This window comes from Populus euphratica, unplaced genomic scaffold (assembly GCF_000495115.2).
Source record: "Populus euphratica unplaced genomic scaffold, PopEup_1.0 scaffold71.1, whole genome shotgun sequence".
Classification (NCBI taxonomy): Eukaryota; Viridiplantae; Streptophyta; class Magnoliopsida; order Malpighiales; family Salicaceae; genus Populus; species Populus euphratica.
Genome location: NW_011499949.1, coordinates 451,972 through 473,991, shown reverse-complemented (window position 1 = coordinate 473,991; position 22,020 = coordinate 451,972). Strand labels below are relative to the sequence as shown.

General features: G+C 32.9%; 3 protein-coding genes across 5 annotated transcripts; 1 reads left to right on the top strand and 2 right to left on the bottom strand.

The window, feature by feature from the left end:
• Positions 1-3,911: 3,911 nt before the first annotated feature.
• On the bottom strand, positions 3,912-6,981 carry LOC105137819 (protein SRG1-like). Its single transcript, XM_011043707.1, has 4 exons — positions 6,599-6,981; positions 4,874-5,121; positions 4,460-4,784; positions 3,912-4,268 (listed from the first exon to the last, which is right to left on the bottom strand). Exons 1-4 carry the CDS (start codon positions 6,848-6,850, stop codon positions 4,029-4,031), a joined length of 1,065 nt encoding a protein of 354 aa, XP_011042009.1. The 5' UTR covers positions 6,851-6,981; the 3' UTR covers positions 3,912-4,028.
• Positions 6,982-8,119: 1,138 nt separating this feature from the next.
• EML4 (Emsy N Terminus (ENT) domain-containing protein) lies at positions 8,120-13,723 on the top strand. The gene is made up of 10 exons (XM_011043706.1): positions 8,120-8,821; positions 10,104-10,312; positions 10,408-10,517; positions 10,646-10,898; positions 10,986-11,186; positions 11,262-11,330; positions 12,151-12,393; positions 12,471-12,539; positions 12,647-12,710; positions 13,392-13,723. The coding sequence occupies exons 1-10, from the start codon at positions 8,794-8,796 to the stop codon at positions 13,433-13,435; spliced, it is 1,290 nt and encodes a 429-aa protein (XP_011042008.1). The 5' UTR covers positions 8,120-8,793; the 3' UTR covers positions 13,436-13,723.
• A 2,951-nt stretch (positions 13,724-16,674) lies between these two features.
• Positions 16,675-20,140, bottom strand: LOC105137816 (muscle M-line assembly protein unc-89-like). 3 transcript variants are annotated; one of them, XM_011043705.1, is made up of 3 exons: positions 19,617-20,140; positions 18,944-19,517; positions 16,675-17,376 (listed from the first exon to the last, which is right to left on the bottom strand). In XM_011043705.1, the coding sequence occupies exons 1-3, from the start codon at positions 20,018-20,020 to the stop codon at positions 16,852-16,854; spliced, it is 1,503 nt and encodes a 500-aa protein (XP_011042007.1). In that variant the 5' UTR covers positions 20,021-20,140; the 3' UTR covers positions 16,675-16,851. The 3 variants fall into 3 exon arrangements, with proteins under 3 accessions (XP_011042007.1, XP_011042006.1, XP_011042005.1); XM_011043704.1 differs by having other exon boundaries at positions 16,675-17,841; positions 18,944-19,501; positions 19,643-20,138; XM_011043703.1 differs by having other exon boundaries at positions 16,675-17,841; positions 19,617-20,136.
• Between the last annotated feature and the right edge of the window lie 1,880 nt (positions 20,141-22,020).

Genomic DNA, 22,020 nt, shown 5'->3' with positions numbered 1-22,020 from the left:
TGAGAAGGTATATTTACATTAGAACCATGACATTTTTCCTAAGAGATAAATATAGGGAGAAGTGAAAAAATATATGGCCTTTTGGACTTGTTTGTTGTATTGAGTGCTTCCGTTTGTAGATTCACATTTTTCTATAGAACATTTGAACATGTTCTCTCGTCTTTTTATTGTTGCGTTTGTTGCTATTGTTTGTCGTTTTAACAAGCTGTCTGCTTTTCTTTTTACTTGTACTGTGTGTGCAGAATGTTTTTGCTTCTATAATGAGATTGAACACGCAGTGGAAAGATTAACATTTTGGAGTGGCTAATTTTTAGTGTTGGGTTTGGCCAATCGTGTTACATTAGGTCATTTCTCTCGTGATTTCTTCTTTTTTTTTCACTAGAAAAAAAATATTAATAATATCTTGATATTTTTTATGGTAAAAAAACTTTTAATTTGATCTGCTGCTTAGCGTGAGTGATTAAATTAGTGTTCTGACAAATTTTCCCTTGCTTAAAAAAAAAATGACCTAAGATTTAGGGGATAAGATGATCTTTTTAACATGATTCAATGCTATTTTTAAATTGTTTACGGGGTAAATTAATTTTTTCATACTTTTAGAATAATTAAATTACTTAAATATCCTAGGAACAGAAAAACTTTTTTTTTTTTTCAAATTGTTCAGGGGGTAAATGATCTTATGTCTAGGGGCTTTTATGTCCTTAATGTTTTTTTTTAATCACAGTTAATTATTTAATTATATCTGGTTCAAAATTAACAAAACTATCCTTTAGAAGTGATTTGGTTTTTTTTTTTATCTTGATTTTTTTGTTAATATATATTTTTATATTTTAAAAAAACTTTGTTGAGGTGTTCTATTCACATACCAATAAGTGGATGGCGCATGCAAAATCATTCGGATATCAAATACCACTTTCCATGTTAATGTTTAAAAGATCCTGGAGCCCCTTACCTGAAAGAATGATGTGTGTGTCAAACACATTTCTGGTTTGGTTTTGATAAAAAAAAATTTCTCCTGTTATTTCTCTTTTCACCTTAAATTCAATAAATTCAACATCAATCTTTTTAAAATTTCAAGCCAACTCTTTTAATTTTTTTTTCCTTAACATTTGATACATGTCCTTTTAATTATTATTTCTTTCATTTTGAATAATCTATAAAATTAGATTTTTTTTATTTTTATCATTTTCTATTTTTTCTCTTTTAAATTTGATTCCTGTTTTGATTATTACTATTAGTTTTATTTGGGATTTTTTTTTACAATTCTATCCTCATGTTTTTTTCTTATTAAATTTGATCCATGTTCTAATGATTGTTAAGTTTTTTTAACTTTACAAGTTTTTTAAATTGATATTTATTTTTTATAATTTTATTTTTCAACATTAAATTTGTTAAAAATTAATTTTCTTGGTTGAATCATGGTCTAATAATTCAAGTGTTAAGCGTTTCAGATGTTAGATTAAGTTTAGGAGATTTGCATTTAGTTTGTTTGATTTTTTATTTTCTTTTGTTTAAATTATTTTTTTATTTTTATCATTCAACAATATTATTCAATTGGCTTTTGGCTCCATTCTTTTTATTTATTTGCTTTCCATAAAAAAAAAATTGAGTCTTTCTTCGTTTGGTATTTTTGGCTAATTCTTTACATTGATATTTTTTTTCCTATTTCATCCTTCAATATATGAAATAATTTTTTTAAATTAATTTATAAAATTAAGATTCCTTTTTAATTTTATTCTTATTTAAATTTTTAAATTTAGTCCTCATTTTTTTTTATTTCTATTTGTTTTATTTGAGATAAATTTTTACTTTTTTTTTTTATTACAGCCTTCTTAAGTTTTTGTTTCCCATCAAATATGATTCCTGTTTTTCTTATTACTATTATTCTTGCTTTCACATATATTATAAATTAATATTCTTTATTTCATTATTCAACATTAGATTTGTGGGAACTAAACTTCTTGACTAAGTTTGGGCCTACAATTTCACGAACTTTGGGTTTTAGAGATCAATCCATTTTAGAGAGGTTTACCTGAGTTTACTTGGTTTTTTTTTTTTTTAAGCTCATTTTTTCAAGTTTTATCATTTAATATTTATTTAATTGGAGACTGGCTCAGTTATTTTTATTTATTTTCTTTTGGTATAATTTTTCATTGATTTTGAAAATGACATATGTTTTCTTAAGTCTTTTTATTTGATGTTCTTTATTGGATATGCTTTGGCTAATCAATATTAAATTGATTGAAAATTGAGTTTCTTGATTCAACTCAGGTCTAGAATTTAATTGGTTGTGAGTGTGAGACCTTAACTTAAGTTTAGAAGGTTTATCTGAGTTTACTTGGTTTATTATTTTTTGAAGTTAATTTTTTTTCAATTTCATTATTTAAAATTTATATCATTAGTGATTAGCTTTGTTGTTTCTTTATCTTCCTTCTATTTGTTGTTTTTTAAATTTTAAAATGACAGGGGTTGTCTTGGATTTTTTTATTAGATTTATTTTTGCAAGTTCTAAATCAATTTTTTTTCTTGATTTTATCTCAAAATATCGCATTGATTGAGAATTAATCTTTTTTTTTTTGTTCCATCATTCAAAGTTAAGTTTTCTTGATAGATGTTGTCATGATTTTCTTTGATTTTCTTTTTATTCGTTCATCTTTATCTCATTACTTGGATCGCAGGTTTTACAAGTTAGTTTAGATTGGTTGACTTTTTTAGGGTCGTTCTTTTTAAATTTAATATTTTTTACACCCCGTCCTTCAACATTAGATTATTTTGGAATTGAATTACATGATGTTTTCTAGTTTACCTTCTATTCAATTGTTTTAATCACATGATCCAAATAGTAGAGCTTGATTTGCTTAGCTTTTTTTTTAATTGATTCTGTTTTCAATTTCATTATTCGACTCTAAATTTATTTAGGATTCGACTTGAATTTTTTTTATTTTCTTATCAACCTAACTTGTATATTTAACATGTTTAGTTAGGTTGGCCGATGCTATTTTTTTCTTTATTCTTTTTAATTTTAATCAGCTAAAATCTTAATTTTGTTGACTTTAATTGTTTCTTTTTTATGTTTCTTATTCCCTGTTCTTTTTTTTAAAAAAAATTGAATCTATGCCTCAAGTTTTATTTTTTTTTAAATTCTTTTAAAACTTGCTTGCATCACCAAAGTATTTTTTTTTAAATAAAAAAATATTCTGGCATGCGGCATAGCTAGATTCATAAATACAGTAGGCACTAAAACTCAAAAATATATCTAATATCAAGGTAGCTTATGAGGCCCAGAATTTCAAACCCGAGACTACTTTTCAATTATCTAGCAAAACGTTCGTAATCCCTTAATCCTATACCAAAGAAAATTATAGGTGAGTCGAGGGGTTGACCAGGCTTCCTTAATGATTTTTTATACTCAGATTTTAGGTCTAATATCTTCAAAAATTTATTAAATCTCTTTAACTATTTATTTGAGAAAAAAATATGACGGGAGGAGAGGGGAAGGGAAGGTAAGATTAACCTTCTCCTTCCCCTTCATTAAAAGATGAGAGAGAGAGAGGAGAGAGAGAGAGCAAATATATTTTTAATTATCATGTAAGTTGGTCTCTCTCAATTTAACATGTTCAGAAGTAAAAAATTTCAATATTTAGTTAGTAATTTTTAATCATCAGTGATAAAAAAAATTAAAAATTAAAAATAATTTATTTTAATGAAAATTAAATATCTAGATAATAATATTAACGTTAGTGATTTTTAGTAAAAAATTGCAATAAATAAAATAATTAATTTTAAATTCTAAGAATAAGAGTTTTGTTGTTATTTTTATATGATAAATGTTAAGAATAAAAATATAAATATAAATATTTAAAAAACAAAGATTATAGACACACACACAGAAATATATATATATACACACACACACACATAGCTTAGAATCACGCTACTAATCATATCGTTCAACGTGAAGTTATGAGAAATTGAGAATTTGTAGGGCAGCTTTTTTATTCAAAGCACAGTTCTGTCTGTGCAAGCTATTAGATTTTCATGGTATCGATGAACGGAACCTCCAGCTTTCGATTGATGAAGCATCCGATATACTCTTCCACGGTGACAGTCTTGTATAACGGTCGACTTCCGAGCTTAATTAGTTCTTTGGCAGGACCAACTCTGAAAGATAAGTTAGGATAGCAAAAGGTAACTATGGATCGTCTCTCCTTTGTTTTGTTTACCACCGCTCTGTGCTCTGGTGCTTTGTATAGCCCATTGCTTAATATCTGCATTATTCAATTAAATTATCTAACTATACATCTTATAATCAATTCATTAGAGCACAACTCGAAAAAAAAATCTAGTATAATTATTTATTATAACTTGAACAAACTGCTCAAATACCCCACTTTCCTTTTTCTTCAGTTGATATGAAATATTTTACTCACATGAACACCTAGTATAATTATTTACTTACCTCTGTGATCTGCCCCATGTTTACAACAATGGCACCATCTAAAGGTTCAACAAAAATCCAATGATCATCCCTTAGAACCTGCAATCCAGGTGTATCTCCACAATCAAGCAAAAGAGCGAAGCCAGGGATGTCAACATGTGGGGTTAACCCCATAACTCTTTCAGGTTGAGGACAAGATGGGTAGTAATTCATCCTTATTTGATACAGTCCTTCTTCATAAGCATCGTAGAGCTCTTGACTCTCAATCTCAAGCCCCATGGCCATGAATCTTGTTAAGGCAACGGCAATTTGCCTCATGTCTTGAGAATACCTGTCAAGGGATTCCCTGATAGACAAAATGTACTTTGTTTAGTTAATCATCATGACAGTCAACACCAGTAACTTGGTGATGGGATCTTGTTTAGTTGCTAGTACCTGAATTTTGGAGGGTTTTCGGGCCACATTTCGAGGTTTCTGTTTTCAATGGGAAGAGCTTTGAGGAAAATCATGTCATTCCATTCAAGCTTTTGTTCTTCTGAGGTCACAAATGCTTGACCATAGCCTTCAAGGCTTCCCGGTTTCTGTGCCCAGCGTTTCTTCTCTTTTAAGGGAAGGTCAAAGAACTCATGAGTTTGCTTGTTCATGTTTCTCAGTGATTCGGCTGAAACTCCATGGTTTATTAACTGCAAAATCATATCATTACAGAGACCTTTTTTCTTTTTCTTTTTTTATACGGTATATTAATTTGTTAGGTTATGTACAACAACACTTTTCTAGAGTTCAAGACTCAATAAATAATAATAAAAATAAAAAACCTTATCTTTAGAGGCTAGTAGCATCAGCCGTATCTCTTAAGAGAAAAATCAAATCTCCAGCAGCTTAAACTAACTATTTAGTTCGAATACTTGCTTATTTGACCATTGAAAAATGAGAGATTCGCCTTTATAGATCTAATATAAACACTTAATAATTATGTAACCAAGATAGATCACTTTCAAGATATTCAAGCACGATATTAAATTTTAAGACTTTGTTTATTTATTTTGAACATCGGTGAGCAATTAAGGTAAGCAGGATCGAATTCCTTGTTAATCACGACTTGAAGCTAACATCAACATCCATAAAAGTCATACTACAGACAAATTAATCTTGTAATGCTTCTTCAGCCTTTCTTCAACGTTTCCCAGCTGGGCAAGAACAGTAAAACAAATCGAACTTTGACCATTTGCTATCGAAATTGTCAGTGAATGTTGTCAGCACTGCAGACATCACTCACAGCAGCTTAATTTTATGAGTACATGGTTCAAAGCCATCCTTTGCTGACTTTTGAACGCTTTAAAATTGTTTACAAGTATGCGAGTAGGTAATAGATTTCCATCAATGCAATTTGACTTGAGATTAAGAGCTGTTATTTCAAGGGCAAATTATTAATGACAATCAAATAGTAATTTTTACAATGGAGCTTAATGACGACAAACACATTTTGCATAACACAATCATATATATGTGCATCAATCTTATTAAATTATGTACATGCAATAACCAAAACCGATGTCTTCTTAATTGTTATTTAAGCAAGCGATGTTTCTATTGTGCAGCTGAAAAATCTTTTGGACTTTTTCCCTTTTTTTTTAGACTTTCAATGAACTAAAAATCATCACTAAAAATCTACAATGTTGAGATCCTCCACATAAGTCAGATAAAACTCAAGTTCTATAGTTTTCAGGATAGTTCGTGGATGAAACTTTTATTTGTATATGAAGATGAAGACGCGCAGTATTTGCATCTCCCTCCCTCCGATTTTGGTACCATGTTCTCTTCAGTAAGAACATCGAAGTTGGATTGCAACAAGCTAAACAAACAGATAGTTACGGGAGAGAACAAATAATCCAATATGTGTTCTCTCCGACCTCTTGACTCAAGCTCGGATTCAATAATGTTATTCCTACTTCCGGTGCTGTATATATCATTTTATTTTCACTTTTAATTAAAACATCCACGTTCATGAAATAAAAAATAAACTAAAAGCTATGATTGGTCGGTTCTATTTCTTGATGGGACAAAGGAAGGGAAAAAATTCAGCCTAGAGTGTGCAACATATTTGAATATACACGCTGCTCATGCATGTTAGAACTTGTATATTGCCTAGTTTTACGTTACCTGAAAAACGCCCCATTCTTTGCAAGCAGCATGAAACTTTTGAAGCTCTGTCTCTTGAGACTCTGAATCGACCAGCTTGGCCATATCAATCAACGGCACTCGGAGAGTTCTGTCGGAGGGAACGGTGCCGATGATGCTGTCCATGTCTTCTCTTATGTATCTAGATGGAACGGTCTCAAGTTTCAGGCTGGCAAGCTCCTGTACACTCGGAACAGGGATAGAAGATTCAAGATTCTTTGGTTCCAGGCCCATTATCTTTCCAAAATCAATTCTCAGATAGTGAACAAAAAGATTTGTGTTGCTGCTGGATCAAGTAAGAACTGATATTTTAGCAAGATGTAGATTCGTACTTCGAGGCTAAAGAGATACCTCTATCTACAAGAGGAGAAGCGACCACGGAAAAAAAAATATTAATCTATTAATTAATTAACCAACACTTGATCAATTGGGTAGACCATTCATTAATTAATTATATATCAGGTGTCATCAATTTCCTTCATAACAGTATACAACTATATATATCTTTCATTCAATTTATTACATTACTCTTTGTGTAAGCAGTGAAAAAAAAAATGAAAAACTAATTAAACTGAAAAAAATAGAAAAAAATTAAAAAATTAAACCATAAAAAATACTGATTAAATTTATTAGAATTTTTAAAAAAAACTAACAAGTTCTGTTCGGTTTTAGTTTTATAAGTTTGAAACTGAAAAATTGAATTAACCCAAATAAAAAAAATCGAGCTAAACCGGAAAAAAACTAAGCCAAACTAAAAAATTGAGCCAAAAATTTTAAAAAACTAAATCGAACCGAAATCAATTAGTTTGAACCAATTTTTTTTTTCAAAATAAATTAGTTTGATTATTTTTTTAAATAAAAATCAAATCAAATTACATCCATTTTTCTTATATTTTTGAGGCTCTAAGTAGAGATTTTTGATAATATGATTATTTTATTTTGATAGTTTGTTTTTTTTTAAATCAAATCTAGGTTAACATTATCAAATGATTATATTTGATAAAAAAATGTTTTATAATTTTATCTGACAATTTTGAAGTGTGGAAAAGTCGGTGAAGGATGGCTGCTTGCTACCTTGCTGTGTACTCAATAATGGTTTAACACTTATTAAATGATTATATTTGATAAAAAAAATATTTCATAAAACATTATTGAGTACACAGCAAGGTAATATTTTTTTTATCAAATATAATCATTTAATAATGTTAAACCAGACCAATTAATTTTAAGGTATTCAGGTACGAGATTCGAAATTGTTTTTTATAATTTTATTTTGAACATCGGTGAGCAAGCTAGCAAGCAGCCATCCTTCACCGACTTTTCCACACTTCAAAACTGTTGACAAGCATAATGACGAGAAACACCCTTTGCGGTAGCGGGTTTTTTTTTTTAAATGGAAGTTTTAAAAGTATATTTAATTTAAAAAAATATTAAATTAACAGATTATTTTACATAAACGAACGGAATCTTGACTTTCAACTATCTAGTACACGTTTCTCCACCAAAAATTTGGCGGTCTCGTTTCTCTAAGCTACCATTTTTGGATTTTTAACCTAGAAAACAGGAACAGAAGCCTGGACAAACGGAGTGCATGGCATCCATCTCCTCCATGGATAAATCATGGGATGGGCTTACAGATTCCAACAACTGAAGATCCAAGAATCCCATAATCCGGGCTGAGAATTTCAGACCAAGATCTGTTAGTTTGTTTTCTTTTAATGACAAAACAGAAAGCCCAAACTATTGGACCTCGGCTTAAGAACACACACAGAGAGACCTCTCCTCTGGCACATGGCTGGCTGATGGCTCCTTGTTACAGGACAGAGAACAAAAACTAACGGATTTCAAAATCCACTGTTAACTAAACAACACCCGTTTAATAATTTATTTCAAGTCCGTTTTTTTTTTTCCTAATTTTTAATTTTCGAGGAAAAAAAAGGTGAAAAAAATAATCAAAATCACAGTCTGTAAGCTCAGAGTCTATCCGTCAGCTAAAGAGGATGATAAATCTCTCCAGTTTCTGCATCTTAAACGGCATCGTATTCAGTTCTTAAGCTAATTTTTTAGTGTTCTAAAAATCTCTGAAGCCAAATCCCACTAGTGGATTTGAAATTTAGGGCTTGTTTTGCGGTGGCGCTGAGCTAAAGCAGTGTTGTTTTTGGGTATCAAAGCTGGCTATGGATTACGAGCCTTTCGATAGCAGTGGTGAGCTTCTACCTGCAGAGATCAAACCTTTTTGTGTTTCTTTATATGGATTTTTGTTAAAATATATATATATATATATATATATATATATATATATATATATATATATATATATATATATATATATATATATCTAGTGAGTTTCTTAGGGTTAAATAATGGGTTTTTTTTAATGATTAGGGCTAGGTCTTGCTTGAATTTTGATATGTAAACTGTTGGGTTTTAATGAGGTGTTTGCAAATTGATTGTTTTTTTTTGGAGGAAAAAGATGGCATTTTTTAGATAGGAAGTGTGAGATTTGTTTTTGAAAGATATTGCTTTTTGAGGTTTATTTGATGTTTGAATTGGTATCATTTAGGCAATAGTGAGGTCTGATAGTAATTTTGATTGGTATTGGAGTTTTATTTTATTCAAGTTAAGGGGGAATTGTACTTTCGAAAGTATAGTTTTCGCAAATTGTGCTTTGGTAATTGAAGTTTGTCGGATTTTGGTGATGGGCAGTAGTGTTTTGGGTGTTCTTGAATGTTCTTTTGAGCTTGAGCAACTTAAAGAGTGTAACTTTCTGCCTTTGGAGTTTTAGCATTTGTGTGTGCTGCAGAGAGATTAACAAAATGATGCACTGTATTGATTATTGGTATCGGCATTTTGTTTGCTTTTGAACAATGTTGAATGTCAACTTCAAAATACATGCGACCTTTTAGCAGTTGTTGATATGCAAGCAGCTGAATAGCCTATCATGCCATTGATTACACTTTGAATATGGATTTTATTTCCTAGCTTTGGGTTTCTTTTATAATGTTAGTACTCTGTTATTCAAATCTTTCTTTAAATCTGAGCTTTTTATCTTCTGGAAATTCCCTTCATGTAACATTCATCTGGAATTTGTGCTGTCAATGTAGAAAATATAATATGGGCTTTGATTTTTGAAAATATTTCCACTGATTGTTTTATAAAGCAAAGCTTAGACTTTTTTATTCAACAAACTTGATACTAAATGGTAGAGAAAACCTGAATGCAATTCAGTGATAATGTGGTAATTACCTTCTATGAATCTTCTCTAATTCCAAACAAAATCATTTGGAGGCACAAGCTGGCAAAATTATCAAGATTCTTGAATCTTTAGAAATAAGGGCATCAGCCCTCATGGAATTCATGTTGGTGATGCTTCCAGTTGTGAGAAAGGCTTTGTGCATGGACCTTGAACTTTCAATGGTTAAATACCTTATTTAAAGCCTCTTTCAAGTCATTTTATTATCCTGTTTTTGACTTTGCTGGATTCCAGGAACTGATGATGATCTTCCCCCGTCACATCAAAACAGAATTCCCAGAGGAGGTCGTGTGGCAGGGAATGGAAGACCAGTTGGAGCTTCAGTCCCATATCCTAGAATGTATGGTGAAACTGATATGGAGACTCAAATTCACCAACTTGAGCAGGAAGCATACAGTTCAGTTCTAAGAGCATTTAAAGCACAGGCTGATGCCATCACTTGGGTATTTCTTGTTATAATATTTTTGTGAATTCGAATAACTTTAAATTTGTCCCATCCGGTTTAAATTAACAGCTACATTATATCTATTTTCTTCAGGAGAAGGAAAGCTTGATAACAGAGCTTAGAAAGGAGTTGAGATTGTCTAATGAGGAGCACCGAGAGCTTCTCGCTCGGGTTAATGCAGATGATGTAATACGGAGGATAAGGTATGATTGGTTGATGAAGCAATCTTTTCTTTTCTTTGCAAATGAAACCCCTTTTGTTTGATCAGAGCAGGTATTTTTATTTTATTTTTTTTGTATTTAATGTGTATGATTTTGGGCAATGCCATTAGGGAATGGAGACAGGCAGGTGGGCATCAATCTGGCATGCTCACTACAGGTCAAGCTGTTCATGATCCAATACCTAGCCCTACTGTCTCTGCATCCCGCAAGAAACAGAAGATGACATCGTCAATACCTTCTCAGTCCTTTGGTGGGCCTTCTCCATCATTTCACCCACCAGCAGTTTCTGCATCGCACCAGCCATCTTCATCCACTGCTAAACGTGGACCGGGAACAGGACCCAAGGGCAAGAAGCAAAAACCTGTGAGTGAATATTCTTGACTCAAAAGCTAGCAAGTTCTACTCGTTTATATGTCTATTTTCTTAATATTTCTTTTTCCCATTTCTCAGGGTTTACCTGGTGCTTCTTCAATGAAGTCCATTCCATACCCATCATCAGGTCCATCTGGAAGAGGGCAAGTTGGAAATAGAATATCTTCCGGTGCTGTTCCTGAAGGTGCTGATCAATATATTGGGAAGAGAGTCAAAACTAGGTGGCCTGATGATAATCACTTCTATGAGGCTGTTATAACTGACTACAACCCAATTGAGGTATGTATGATTATTGATTTAGGCTTCTTTTTTTTTTTTCAAGTCGTTTTGTAGCTCACTTATAACCATTGTTAGGGGCGGCATGCTCTGGTATATGATATGGGAACAGCAAATGAGACATGGGAATGGGTTAATCTGTCAGAGGTATATCTATTGCTTTATCAATCGGTTATTTTATTGTAATTTTTTTCTTGTTTTGTTTCTTGTATGGATTGTGCTTCTGAACTGCAATTTAGCCCTATAAAATCATATTGCCTAAAGCTTTTATATTGTGGGATTTGTTTTCACTGATGAAAAATAAATGAAAAGCAGGTTGCACTTGCATTATGTTTCCAGAGTAACAGACCCCAAATTGTGAATGAATGTGTTTCATAATTGCTGTACTTAACTGATACTTTTTATTAAATTGTTTAGAGTTGCTTAACCCTGACTTGGATAAATTCTTTGCTTTGAAAAGACAATTCCAAATGTTTGCACTCGTCTGGTTTCTTTTCTACTCTCGTGGATTGTGCCTAAGATTGCAATCATTGAAGTAGTTAGTTTATGATTCTTACATTGCAAGAAGTAAAAGATTGCTCATATCAAGAGGTTGACGAAGTAGCTCAATGATGATCTGAAAGCATGATGAAATGGCACATTTCAGTTGTACTTCAAGTTTATGGATTTTTTAATGTGGTGCAAGCAGTTCTATATTTTATTTTTGATGAGATGAAGGATGACAGTTATTTTATATATATATATATATTTGCTTTCTGAACCAAAAAAAAAAAAACTCCAAGGTTCACAAAAGACAGCATGCAAGCCTTCTGTAGAAACACATTAATTAAAATATCATGTAGATTCAGCGTTCAAACAATTATGGAACATGGTACAGATATTCAATTTGGGATCAACTGTTTAAACCATGAATAAAAGAGGTGGTTTCTGTTTAAGCTTCCATTGACTGACATTCTTTTTCTTGCAGATCTCTCCTGGTGATATACAATGGGTAGATGAGGACCCTGGAATTTCTCATCGTGGCAATTATGGTGGTTCAGGGCATGGGATAAATAGGGCAATGAGCCGGGATGGTGGTCCTGGTCCTGGAAGAAGTAGAGGGGTAACAAAGGGTCAATCCAGGAAAGATTTGTTGCCTTCACAGAATGGGATTGGAAAAAAGGTGCCTGATGATATCCAAATTCTTCATACAGATACTCTAATCAGAGAAGTAAGTGAAAAATGTTGATGAATTCAAAATGTGTTACTTTTTGCACAGGTTATTTAATGAATTGTAAATTTGAACAGGTAGAGAGAGTCTTCAATGCAAATCATCCTGATCCTCTTGAGATTGACAAAGCAAAGAAAGTATTGAAGGTCAGACAAAAAACTGTGGTGGATTCTTTTGCCTGTTCACAATTTCTTTTCCACTTTTGCCAGCATATTCATCAAATTTGTCTGAGTTGTTAATGCTCTCAAATCAGGATCATGAGCAAGCACTTGTTGATGCAATTTCAAGGCTTGCAGATATTTCTGATGGTGAAAGTGGTACGTATCATACCATCTTGTAACTTTCTCCTGTGCTTACTTTGCCTCATGCCAGTTGGTTTTCAGATAACTGAATAATAGTTGTGTGCTTGTAAAAACTATTTGATATGATATGGCTATACAGTTTCCAAAATAAATAACCATCTGCTTGTTGAAGGACTAGCAGCATTTCTGGCCGCCCAAATTCAGATGACCATCATTTTCTATAACCCTCTTGATCATGTCACTCTTGATGTTAAATTTGAACTTGTTACGTAGGCTGTCTCAAAGATCTTGTTTCGGCAGAGGTAGTTGGGAACAGATATACTATCCTGGGTACTATATCTTTAATAATACAACATTTGAATCACATATTTCTCCTTCGTCAATTTTTTTAGTCGCCAATTCTATCTTTACCACACAGGGTTAAGGCAATAGTCCTTCATTCAATGCTGATCGTTACACAACATTTGAATTACATACTTCTCCCTTTCCATTTCTGAATCCACTAATATTATTTTCACCATACAAGTTATAAAATTTCTATAATAGTGGACAAAATTCTCATGTCATAAATTCTTAGTGCTTGCATATTTTTGAAAATGAGCATGCAATCCTTGATAATACTAGACCAGTAGTAGTCCTTGGATAGAACTTAATCCTGTTTGTTGAATGCATATGTGATAATTTGTCTGAAAACAGATGAGGGTGGTCGCCGATATGGGCAGGCATTGGAGAGAGAATGACAGAACCAGATAACAGGGTAGCAGTGACTCGTGCAATGGTAGAGAGACAGATCTGACTTTGAAGAATGTCCACCTTTTTGTATAAAACCTCACTAGAATGGTATATTCTTCCCCAACATGGAAGTGCTCTTGGTTTGGTTGGTGTAGGATAGGTATTAATGTAGGAATCAAATTGTTGTAGGCAGGTGAAAATTTCGTTGATAACAGTAACAGTCACTTTTTGATCGTGTAACATTGTTCATTGATTCGTATTTAGTGTGCTATAATGTAAATTCTTTTTGTGTTTTATTTTTTGCCAATATATGCTCTTGCTTGCTACAAATGACTGCTGCTCTTTGCAGTAACCTCAATGAATGGAACCGTCTGTCTGATTTTGTTGTTGATTATGAGCCAAAAATCGATTATTGATAATTTTTTGGTGTTTATGAAGAAGGTGTGTGGTGCATAAACAAAAACCTTTTCATGGAAAGTAACATGGACACAAATCTTGAGCAAAAAGCTGGGTGCCCTAACGTCTCTCATAAAAAACTCGAACGGTGTGGAAGTGTGATCAAGAGAAGTGGGGTAAGTCACGAAACCTTGTCATATCCCACTTGTGATATTCTATGGGATAAGAGCGGATAAAAAGAAGCAATGATGCACTCCCTACGCCTCAGCTACCATCTGGCCCCTTTTGGTGGGAGGGTGACCTTTGAGTCACCACAAAATATGGATTTCTTTTGGACCATCTTACGTTGTCTTTTCTTGGTGATGATTTTAAATATCATTTCATAAACTATAATTGTTGCAAAAAAATAATAATCAAATTTAATATTAAAAAAAAAAATTCACTTTATTATATTAGAGTGAGTCAGGTGTAAAGACTATGGAGATGCAGAGAAAAATTAAAGAAAAAAAATGAATTGTTGAAGTCATATTAGAGTTTTATTATCATTATGAATTGGGAATAAGAAAATTTCTACTAAGATGATTTTAAAAATACCAAGAAAAACTATTTTAGAGACGGGAGGAAACTACACATGTTGTCAGATCTTCATATGCATGTGTTATAAGCACTTATCAATTTTTTTTTTCATTCAATTTATTTATTTTGTGATTTGGTAAAAAAAAAAAAGGATGAATATTTGTTTTAATTTTAAATTAATATTAAATAAAATAAAATAAATTATTAAGTTCAATTTTAGGGATGAATATTTGTTTCAATTTTAAATTAATGTTGGATCTTATTCTTGACATCACAATAAATTCATATTAAATCAAATAAAATAAATTATTAAGTTCAATTTTTAATCAATATTTAATGTGAAAGGATTAAATTAAAAAAAATAAGTTGAGTGATTAAAAAATTTTAAAGGGTATAAAAAAACATGGGTAAGCATTGCAATCCATAATTAATGATGTCTTCATTCTATGTTGCACTTCAATTATTATTTTTTTAATATTTCTTCTATCTCACATTGGCTTGCTTGTTTATAATTTTAAATATTATTTCATGGAAGAGAAAAAAAGAAAAAAATGAATTGTTGAAGCCATATTAGAGCTTCATCGTCATCACGTGCCATCGAGTAAAGATACCTTTACCAAGATGATTCCAAATATATGAAAAAATATTGTTTTTAGATCTCAGAAAAAACCACGCATGCTATCACAATGTAGTAATCTTCCTTACATGTTATGTTGGTGTGTGTGTTACAAACATTTATCATTTTTTACTCTTCATTTAATTAATTCTTTGATTTGACAAAAAAAAAAAAAACAGAGAATGGATATTTTTTTAATTTTAAATTTAATCCTTAAAATTTGAATTGATTTAGGTTAATAAAATTAAATTTTATATTGTCTAATCAATCATTAACCTAGCATTATATTTTTTTCTCGACATCACAATCACAAGAATCTCATATCAAATCAACCGAAACAAATAATCATGACTAAACTCAAATCAACTTCATGTAAAAGGATCGAACAGAAAGAAAAAAAGTTTGAGTGATTTAAAGAAAAAACAAGGAAAAAAAAAGAAGAAGGAAACATTTTGCGTTACAATCCATAGTGAATTTGTCTTGTTCCGCATTAAAATGACTAGATGTTTTAGTCTCTGTAATCATTTTATTTGGTTTGGATTTGAGACTTGGAATGTAGAGGGTTTTTCCATTTTGCAAGTTCCCACAGCCTCGTATTTATTTATGTTGACATTTGGCAAATTGTATTTGCAGGATTGTTGCCAGTTTTTATTCTTGAGCTCGACAAGTTTGCCTAGGGAGGCTTTGATTTTCAACAGTCGAAAGAAATTGCCACCGCACTTCGTAGGGAAAGTTTATGCCAAAACAGAGATTTCCCATGAATCATGAGTATAATACCACCATCGTTGTGGTTTCAGAACTCTGAAGATGGGAGCAGAATTATGCAGAGAAATGGGACTTTGGATTCTGGTTGTTATGGCTTCATTATGCATAGGCACGAGAAGAAAAGAATGTTCCGAGTTAGTAATGGTGCCTACAGCCGCCAGGATGGCATTAAAAGCACTCACCTTCTACCCACCATACATGAAATTTAGATCTGACCCATTGTCTGTAAGTTTTTGCTACCCTGTTTCTCTCTGATCTCAGATTGTGCATGTCTCTGTTCGTCTTCATTTTTAGCTGTTTTTTTCCTTTTCCAGTATCTATCAACTCTAGAAATAAGCAGACTGTTCATGTGGGGCGTGCTTTGTGGAGCGTGCTTTTCTGCAAATTTCTTGAGGGGAGTGCTTTCAGTTCATGTGGAGCGTGCTTTTCTGCAAATTTCTTTCAACAGTTCCTGATTTGTTTTCAATCAATTGAACAGTTGAATCTCTTATTCATACAATTGTTTTGGAAGATGTTCTCACCATCATTCTCTTTCTGCAGGTTTTGGAGAGAGGAACAGAATAATTCAAACTGACGGTACATTCAGGGACATTGCCTACGTTTTCGAAAATTAGTCCAGTTCTTAGAAAATGCCTATTCCTGCCATGGAAATTCGAGTCAAGCAAGAGCAGTCTTAAGTACAAGAACATCTGGAAAGTCATTAACGGATAATTATCAGTTCAGTCATCCAAATTAAACAGAGGACTTGAGTGCAAGTCTTCTATTATTCTTGCTAATTATCATTACGAGTTAATCAAGAAGCCGAGTCTTCTAAGATCTTTTGCTCAACAAAACATTGATCACTCTCGACTCTCGAATAGCACAAAATGTAAATGACTAGCACGGAAAAATAGGTGGAAAAACAAATTATGCTTTTCAATTCCACTAATACTAAGTATAAAAAGAATTAGAGTTGATACAATGTTACAGTGACTAAAAGATCAAATGACCGCTAACAGATCGAGTGGTCAGACACTACACTACACTACATAATATACAGAAGAAGCCATAGCAGCCATTTATTACCAATGTTTACCTCCTGGACCGCTTTCTTGGCCTCTTCGCCGCCTCCTTTCCTCCAATGTCCCTCCCACGCTTTCCTGAAACCTTACTCACCTCCGCTGCCTTCTTTGATGGCCTCCCAACGTTCCTCTTAGCGGGACTACTCTCCTGCTTTCCTGGTTTTTTCTCACTACTTTTCCTCAACACTCTATCCTTTCCTGTCTCTCCTTTCCCACCACTTCCTTCCTTCTTGCGCTCTCCACCACCATTACTAGCTACTCTACCATTCTTCTTTGGTGTCTCTGCAGGGGAATTCTTCTTTATTCTCTTCAGGAAATCAACTGCGCTTTTTTTCTTCTCCAATGTTAATGCCTCACCTTTCTTCTTTTCGGTTTTGGGAGTTTCAGGCTTATCGGGTACAGCAGCCTTTGAGTCAGGGCTTGTATTTTGCTTCTTGCTTGGAGAACTGGAACCTTTCGCAAGATTCTTCTTGCCTCTCCGTGAACTTCTTACACCAGTTACAGGCTTCTCGTCAGATTTCTTCTTTAGTAAACCCTGCTCAACAGTAGGCGGTTTCAGATCATTAACCGATTTGTTCTCATTGCTTTGTTGTTGCTGCTGCTCAATCTTTTGCCCTAAGCTAGATGAGGAAGGCTTGACAGATATTGAACTACGTTTACGACAAACTATAACAGGAATTGAAGACTTGTGTTTAGAGAGCAATGAATCTGATCTTTCAAGTTCGCTTTTCGGTTGAGGTGGGATATTTTCTGGCATTACAGAGGAATCAGAGCTTTGGGTTTCTTTTCTCATTTCATTTGACACTAGGGATCGGAGTTCATGGGCGGCGAGTGATTGAACAGAGTGTTTGGGAAAGAAAACTAAGGCATTGTTGAAGAGAAGCAAAAGATCTCGGAAGAACAAAAGACTTGAAGAAGAGTAGGAACCCTGTTCCAACTTTGTTTGTATTGCTTCCAAGTCCATATGCTGCCGGATCATGTCTTTATACACATCCATTTCCTGGAGTATATTACATATGGTTATGAGTTTACTGCATTATCAATGATATAAAGATATCACTTGCAAGCAAAACTTGAACATACGTGAAGCATCGCTGTTTTAACCCACCTTTGTTCTTTCCTCAAATCAAAGGTGTGGCTTTGGCAAATATTATTGCACAAGCCCAATTCATGTGAGCCCATGGTCTCATCATTGAACTGGGCCAAGAGATAATCTTTCTTTGGATGGGAATTGTTCTAGAGGTGGGACAACATTGTGGGCCCAAAAGCTAATGTTGTACAAACTTGAAAACGAAGGTGGGTGAATGAATAGTTTTTTTTAAAAAAAAAAAAAAACCTAAAGTTGATGATTTAGTTATACTAGATTAACCAAGTTTTTTTTGTTTTTTTTAATATAAATTAGTTCAGGTTTTTGATCCATCGAGTCTTGGGTTAACTCAATAAACCTGGGTCGACTCAATAAACCAGTCTCAGTTTTAAAATAATAAGTGAATGGGCGAATTTATTTCGGTTAAAGGAGGATGGGTTGTGAATTATCAATGATATAATAATATAAAAAGTTATGTAATAAGAACCCACTAAGAGAACAGAGCTATTCACGTTGCATGAACTTAGGTTTGACCTTAGAAAATTCATTGATTTCTTGTTTTTCTACAAGTTCAAAGCTTAAGAATTATCTAATAAAGAATTTCGGCTAATTTTTGGGGGAGAATTGAGTTGATCAGATGAGACGAGAGGGGAACAAGGAAACAATATATGATTATGGGAAAAGACAAGAAAACAAACGGTCCAAAAATAAGTTTTTTAAAATAATAATAATAACAATAATATATGGTCCAAGATACTGAACACTCGTGAATATTTAATTCCACCTAGTCCTAGTTGTTGACCGGTAAAACCTGCCTCTTTCACAAAATCCCCCTTCAAGAAACGTCTACAAATTAGGTTTACCAGATTCCTCATATGATATAATTATATTAAAAAGAAAAAAAATTAATGGTTTAATTGCTATCGGTATTAAATAAGCGTGTGAAATTTAATAAACTCCATAAAAAATAAAAATAAAAAATAAAAAATTATGTGGAAGAAAAGCCCATACGTACCTGGTTTTCAAGCAGGCTTTCAAATAGAGAACCATTTTTGTGGGCCCTAATCATCTCTAAGAACCCAACCAACGGCTCAGATTTCACCGAACAAACAACCACCGTTTCGTCACCGCCTGTTACTGAAAACTCCTTCCTCTCCCTCCCTTTCCTCTTCCTCCCCGAACTCAACGACTCACTGCTCAGCTGATTCACCGAGTCACCCACCTCGCACGACTCCTCTCCTCCATCACCACCACCGCCACCACCCTCCTCCACCTCTTTCCGGTTCGACCCGCTCATAACCGGATCCGGTTCGCCGGACCCGCTCCGAACCGGCTCCAGCTTCTCCAATTCCCTCGCTGCATCTTCTCCTCCACCCTTCCCTCCCGTCCCGGTCGAATTCGACTCGTTCACCGATCGGTTCTCCCAGTCCGACTCCTCGCCGGAAACGGAAACCGGTTTCCCTGATTCGTGTTCCTTCTCGATCTCCGGTCTCTCTTCCTTCAGATCTGATTTCTGTGTATTGCTATCTCCTCCTTGAACGCTTCTCTCCTGCTCTTCCTCCAATCTCTTCACCTTCAATTGCAAAGTACTGTCAACAAATATGAATGTTTGTTTCAGATCTGAGGAAGAAAAATAAGTAGTAGGAGATAAAAGAGAATATAAAAAGGGAATAATATTTTTTTTTTACAGGATGGAAACATCGTATCGTTGGACCTCTTGTTTCAGCTCCGCTACACGGAGTTGTCGGAGTTCTTCCAGCCAGGGAATGTTAACAAGCTTATTGGTAGTATTACTATTGTCAGCAGTATTAATGTTGTTGTGTTGTTCTTGAAAATCCAGTGGTTTACGGGTATGGTGATGGAGCTTGTTGTTGGTGTTGAATCTATGGTTGAGGTCGTGGTATTTTTGCTGACAATTTTCCGGGGTGGTTAAGACAAGAGGAAGAGAGGTTTTGGTTTGAATTTCTAAAGAAACGGAATCCCAGTTCTTGAAACCATGACGCTTGACGGCACTTGCTAACAATAGTTCTTCCCACGTACCCCATGTTTGTTGGTTTTGGTTCTTGTGCTTCCCTTCTTCTTCTATTGCCATGATTGGTTTTGATTGGGAGAGCTAATCTAGGGTAGCAAGCTCTGGCTTTTCTTTTCTATCCTATTCTAATTCTGTTCTGCTAATATTCACGTCCCTCCCTTTGTTTTCAAAAGAAACAGCTAGGGTTCTTTAAAAAACAAAAAAAAAAAAATTGAAAACAACTTCGTATTTGTACTTTTTTTTACTTGTTTAAAAATATAATTAGGTTTAACATTTTGTCCCAATTTTTTTATCCTTTCGGTTAAGACATTATATTTTTATTTCAAAGTTTTATTTTATTTATAGTTTAGTCCTTAAAGAAAAGATATAAAAAAGGGTCGCTACAAGATAACAAAGGAGAGAGAAAAATATTGATTGGTCTGATTTTATTAATAAAAATGATCAAATTTATAATTAAAGTATTCCTCTTAATAATATAAATGTCATTAAAATATTTTTAAGCTTTTATATTGCTTGGAAAAATAAATTGAGGTTGATAAAGGTTTTTTTTGTGTTTTTAAATTAACCTAGAGGTTTTTTTAGTTGTAAAATTAGTTTTTAACTGTTATAAAAGTATTAGGTGAAAATATGTTAAGGAATAAAATTTTAGATTGAAAAAAAATTATATATTTAGATTTTTTATCATCTTTTTATAATGATTGAAATCTGAGCATATGAACACTATGTTGTTTGTTTTTTTAAAAAAATAAGTTTTTTGACAACATAATTTTTATCAATTTAAATAAAAAGTATGAGGTATAAACAACAAATATCAATACTGACAACATATTTTTTATCAATTTAAATAAAAAGCATGAGGTATAAACAACAAATATCAATACTTGATGTGATATTAAATTTAGGTAAAATTTATTTAATTATATCAAAATAAAATATAAGCATTGCTAAGATAAAATTTAAGTGTTGTTAAGAGATTCACTTGATTTGTAGAAAACTCGAATATTAATTGACATTTTTATTATTTACTATTTATGATGGATTTTTTTTTTCAAATCTTTAAATGTGATTTTCGTGGTTTTTAATAATAATTTCTTTTTAAAATAAACCTGGATTTGGTGATGGTTCGAGTTGAGAGTGGCATACCAAAAATCCACTCCGATGCAATTCATTTCCATCCTTTTCTATAAAAAAAGAAAAAAAATTATAAAAATTTTCATGGACAAGGTTCTAATTGAGTGTTCTTGGACAGCTTAAGGGTCCACTTGGTTAAACTTATAAATTAGGGATTTAATTGAAAGAATATTATAGGTTGGGGACTAATATAAGATTACGCAAACATATCTGACCTTCCGATCTCCTGGCTCGCGTGTTATATTAATGGGGTTTGATCTGATCTTTTGGCGCACGCAACACGGTTCGTGACTTTGATGTCTAACAGGAAAGGGTAAGAGTACCAAGTTGTGCATGGGAGTTTGTGTAAATTTCAATAAATGCCATTCCTTTTTGTCGTTTTGTTAAGGTTGGTGAAAGCCTCCAGCTGTGCATTTACAATAATAGGGAATAATAGAAATCCGAGATGGAGAAACGGGGCCGGTCGGGTCATGTCTCGGGTCATAACCGAACCCGGTTTGAATATGGATCTTGCAGTTGGAGATTAGAAATTCTGATCGTGTATTCGGAGCGAGAGGAATATAAGGATAGGAAATAAAATAAAATATTATATTTAAAATCATTAATCTATTTTTGGGGTGAAAGAGGAATATAAGGAAAGGACATAAAATAAATAAAATAAAATATTATATTTAAAATCTTAATTTAAAAAATAAACATTATCACGTAAAAACCATAAAAATATCCATGGTGATTTTCGTGGGTCATGAGACCTTCGTAGCTTGTATCTTTCGATCAAGAGGAGGAAGAGGGCCGAGGCTCTTGTAAAGTTTTTTGTCTGCTTGATAAAGGTTTACGTTGATGGGGAATGAGAATCTTGTTCTCCTGCCATGAAAATGTGATTTTTTGAGATGTCAACTCAAATAATATTTAGAATTCTTTCTTGTGTT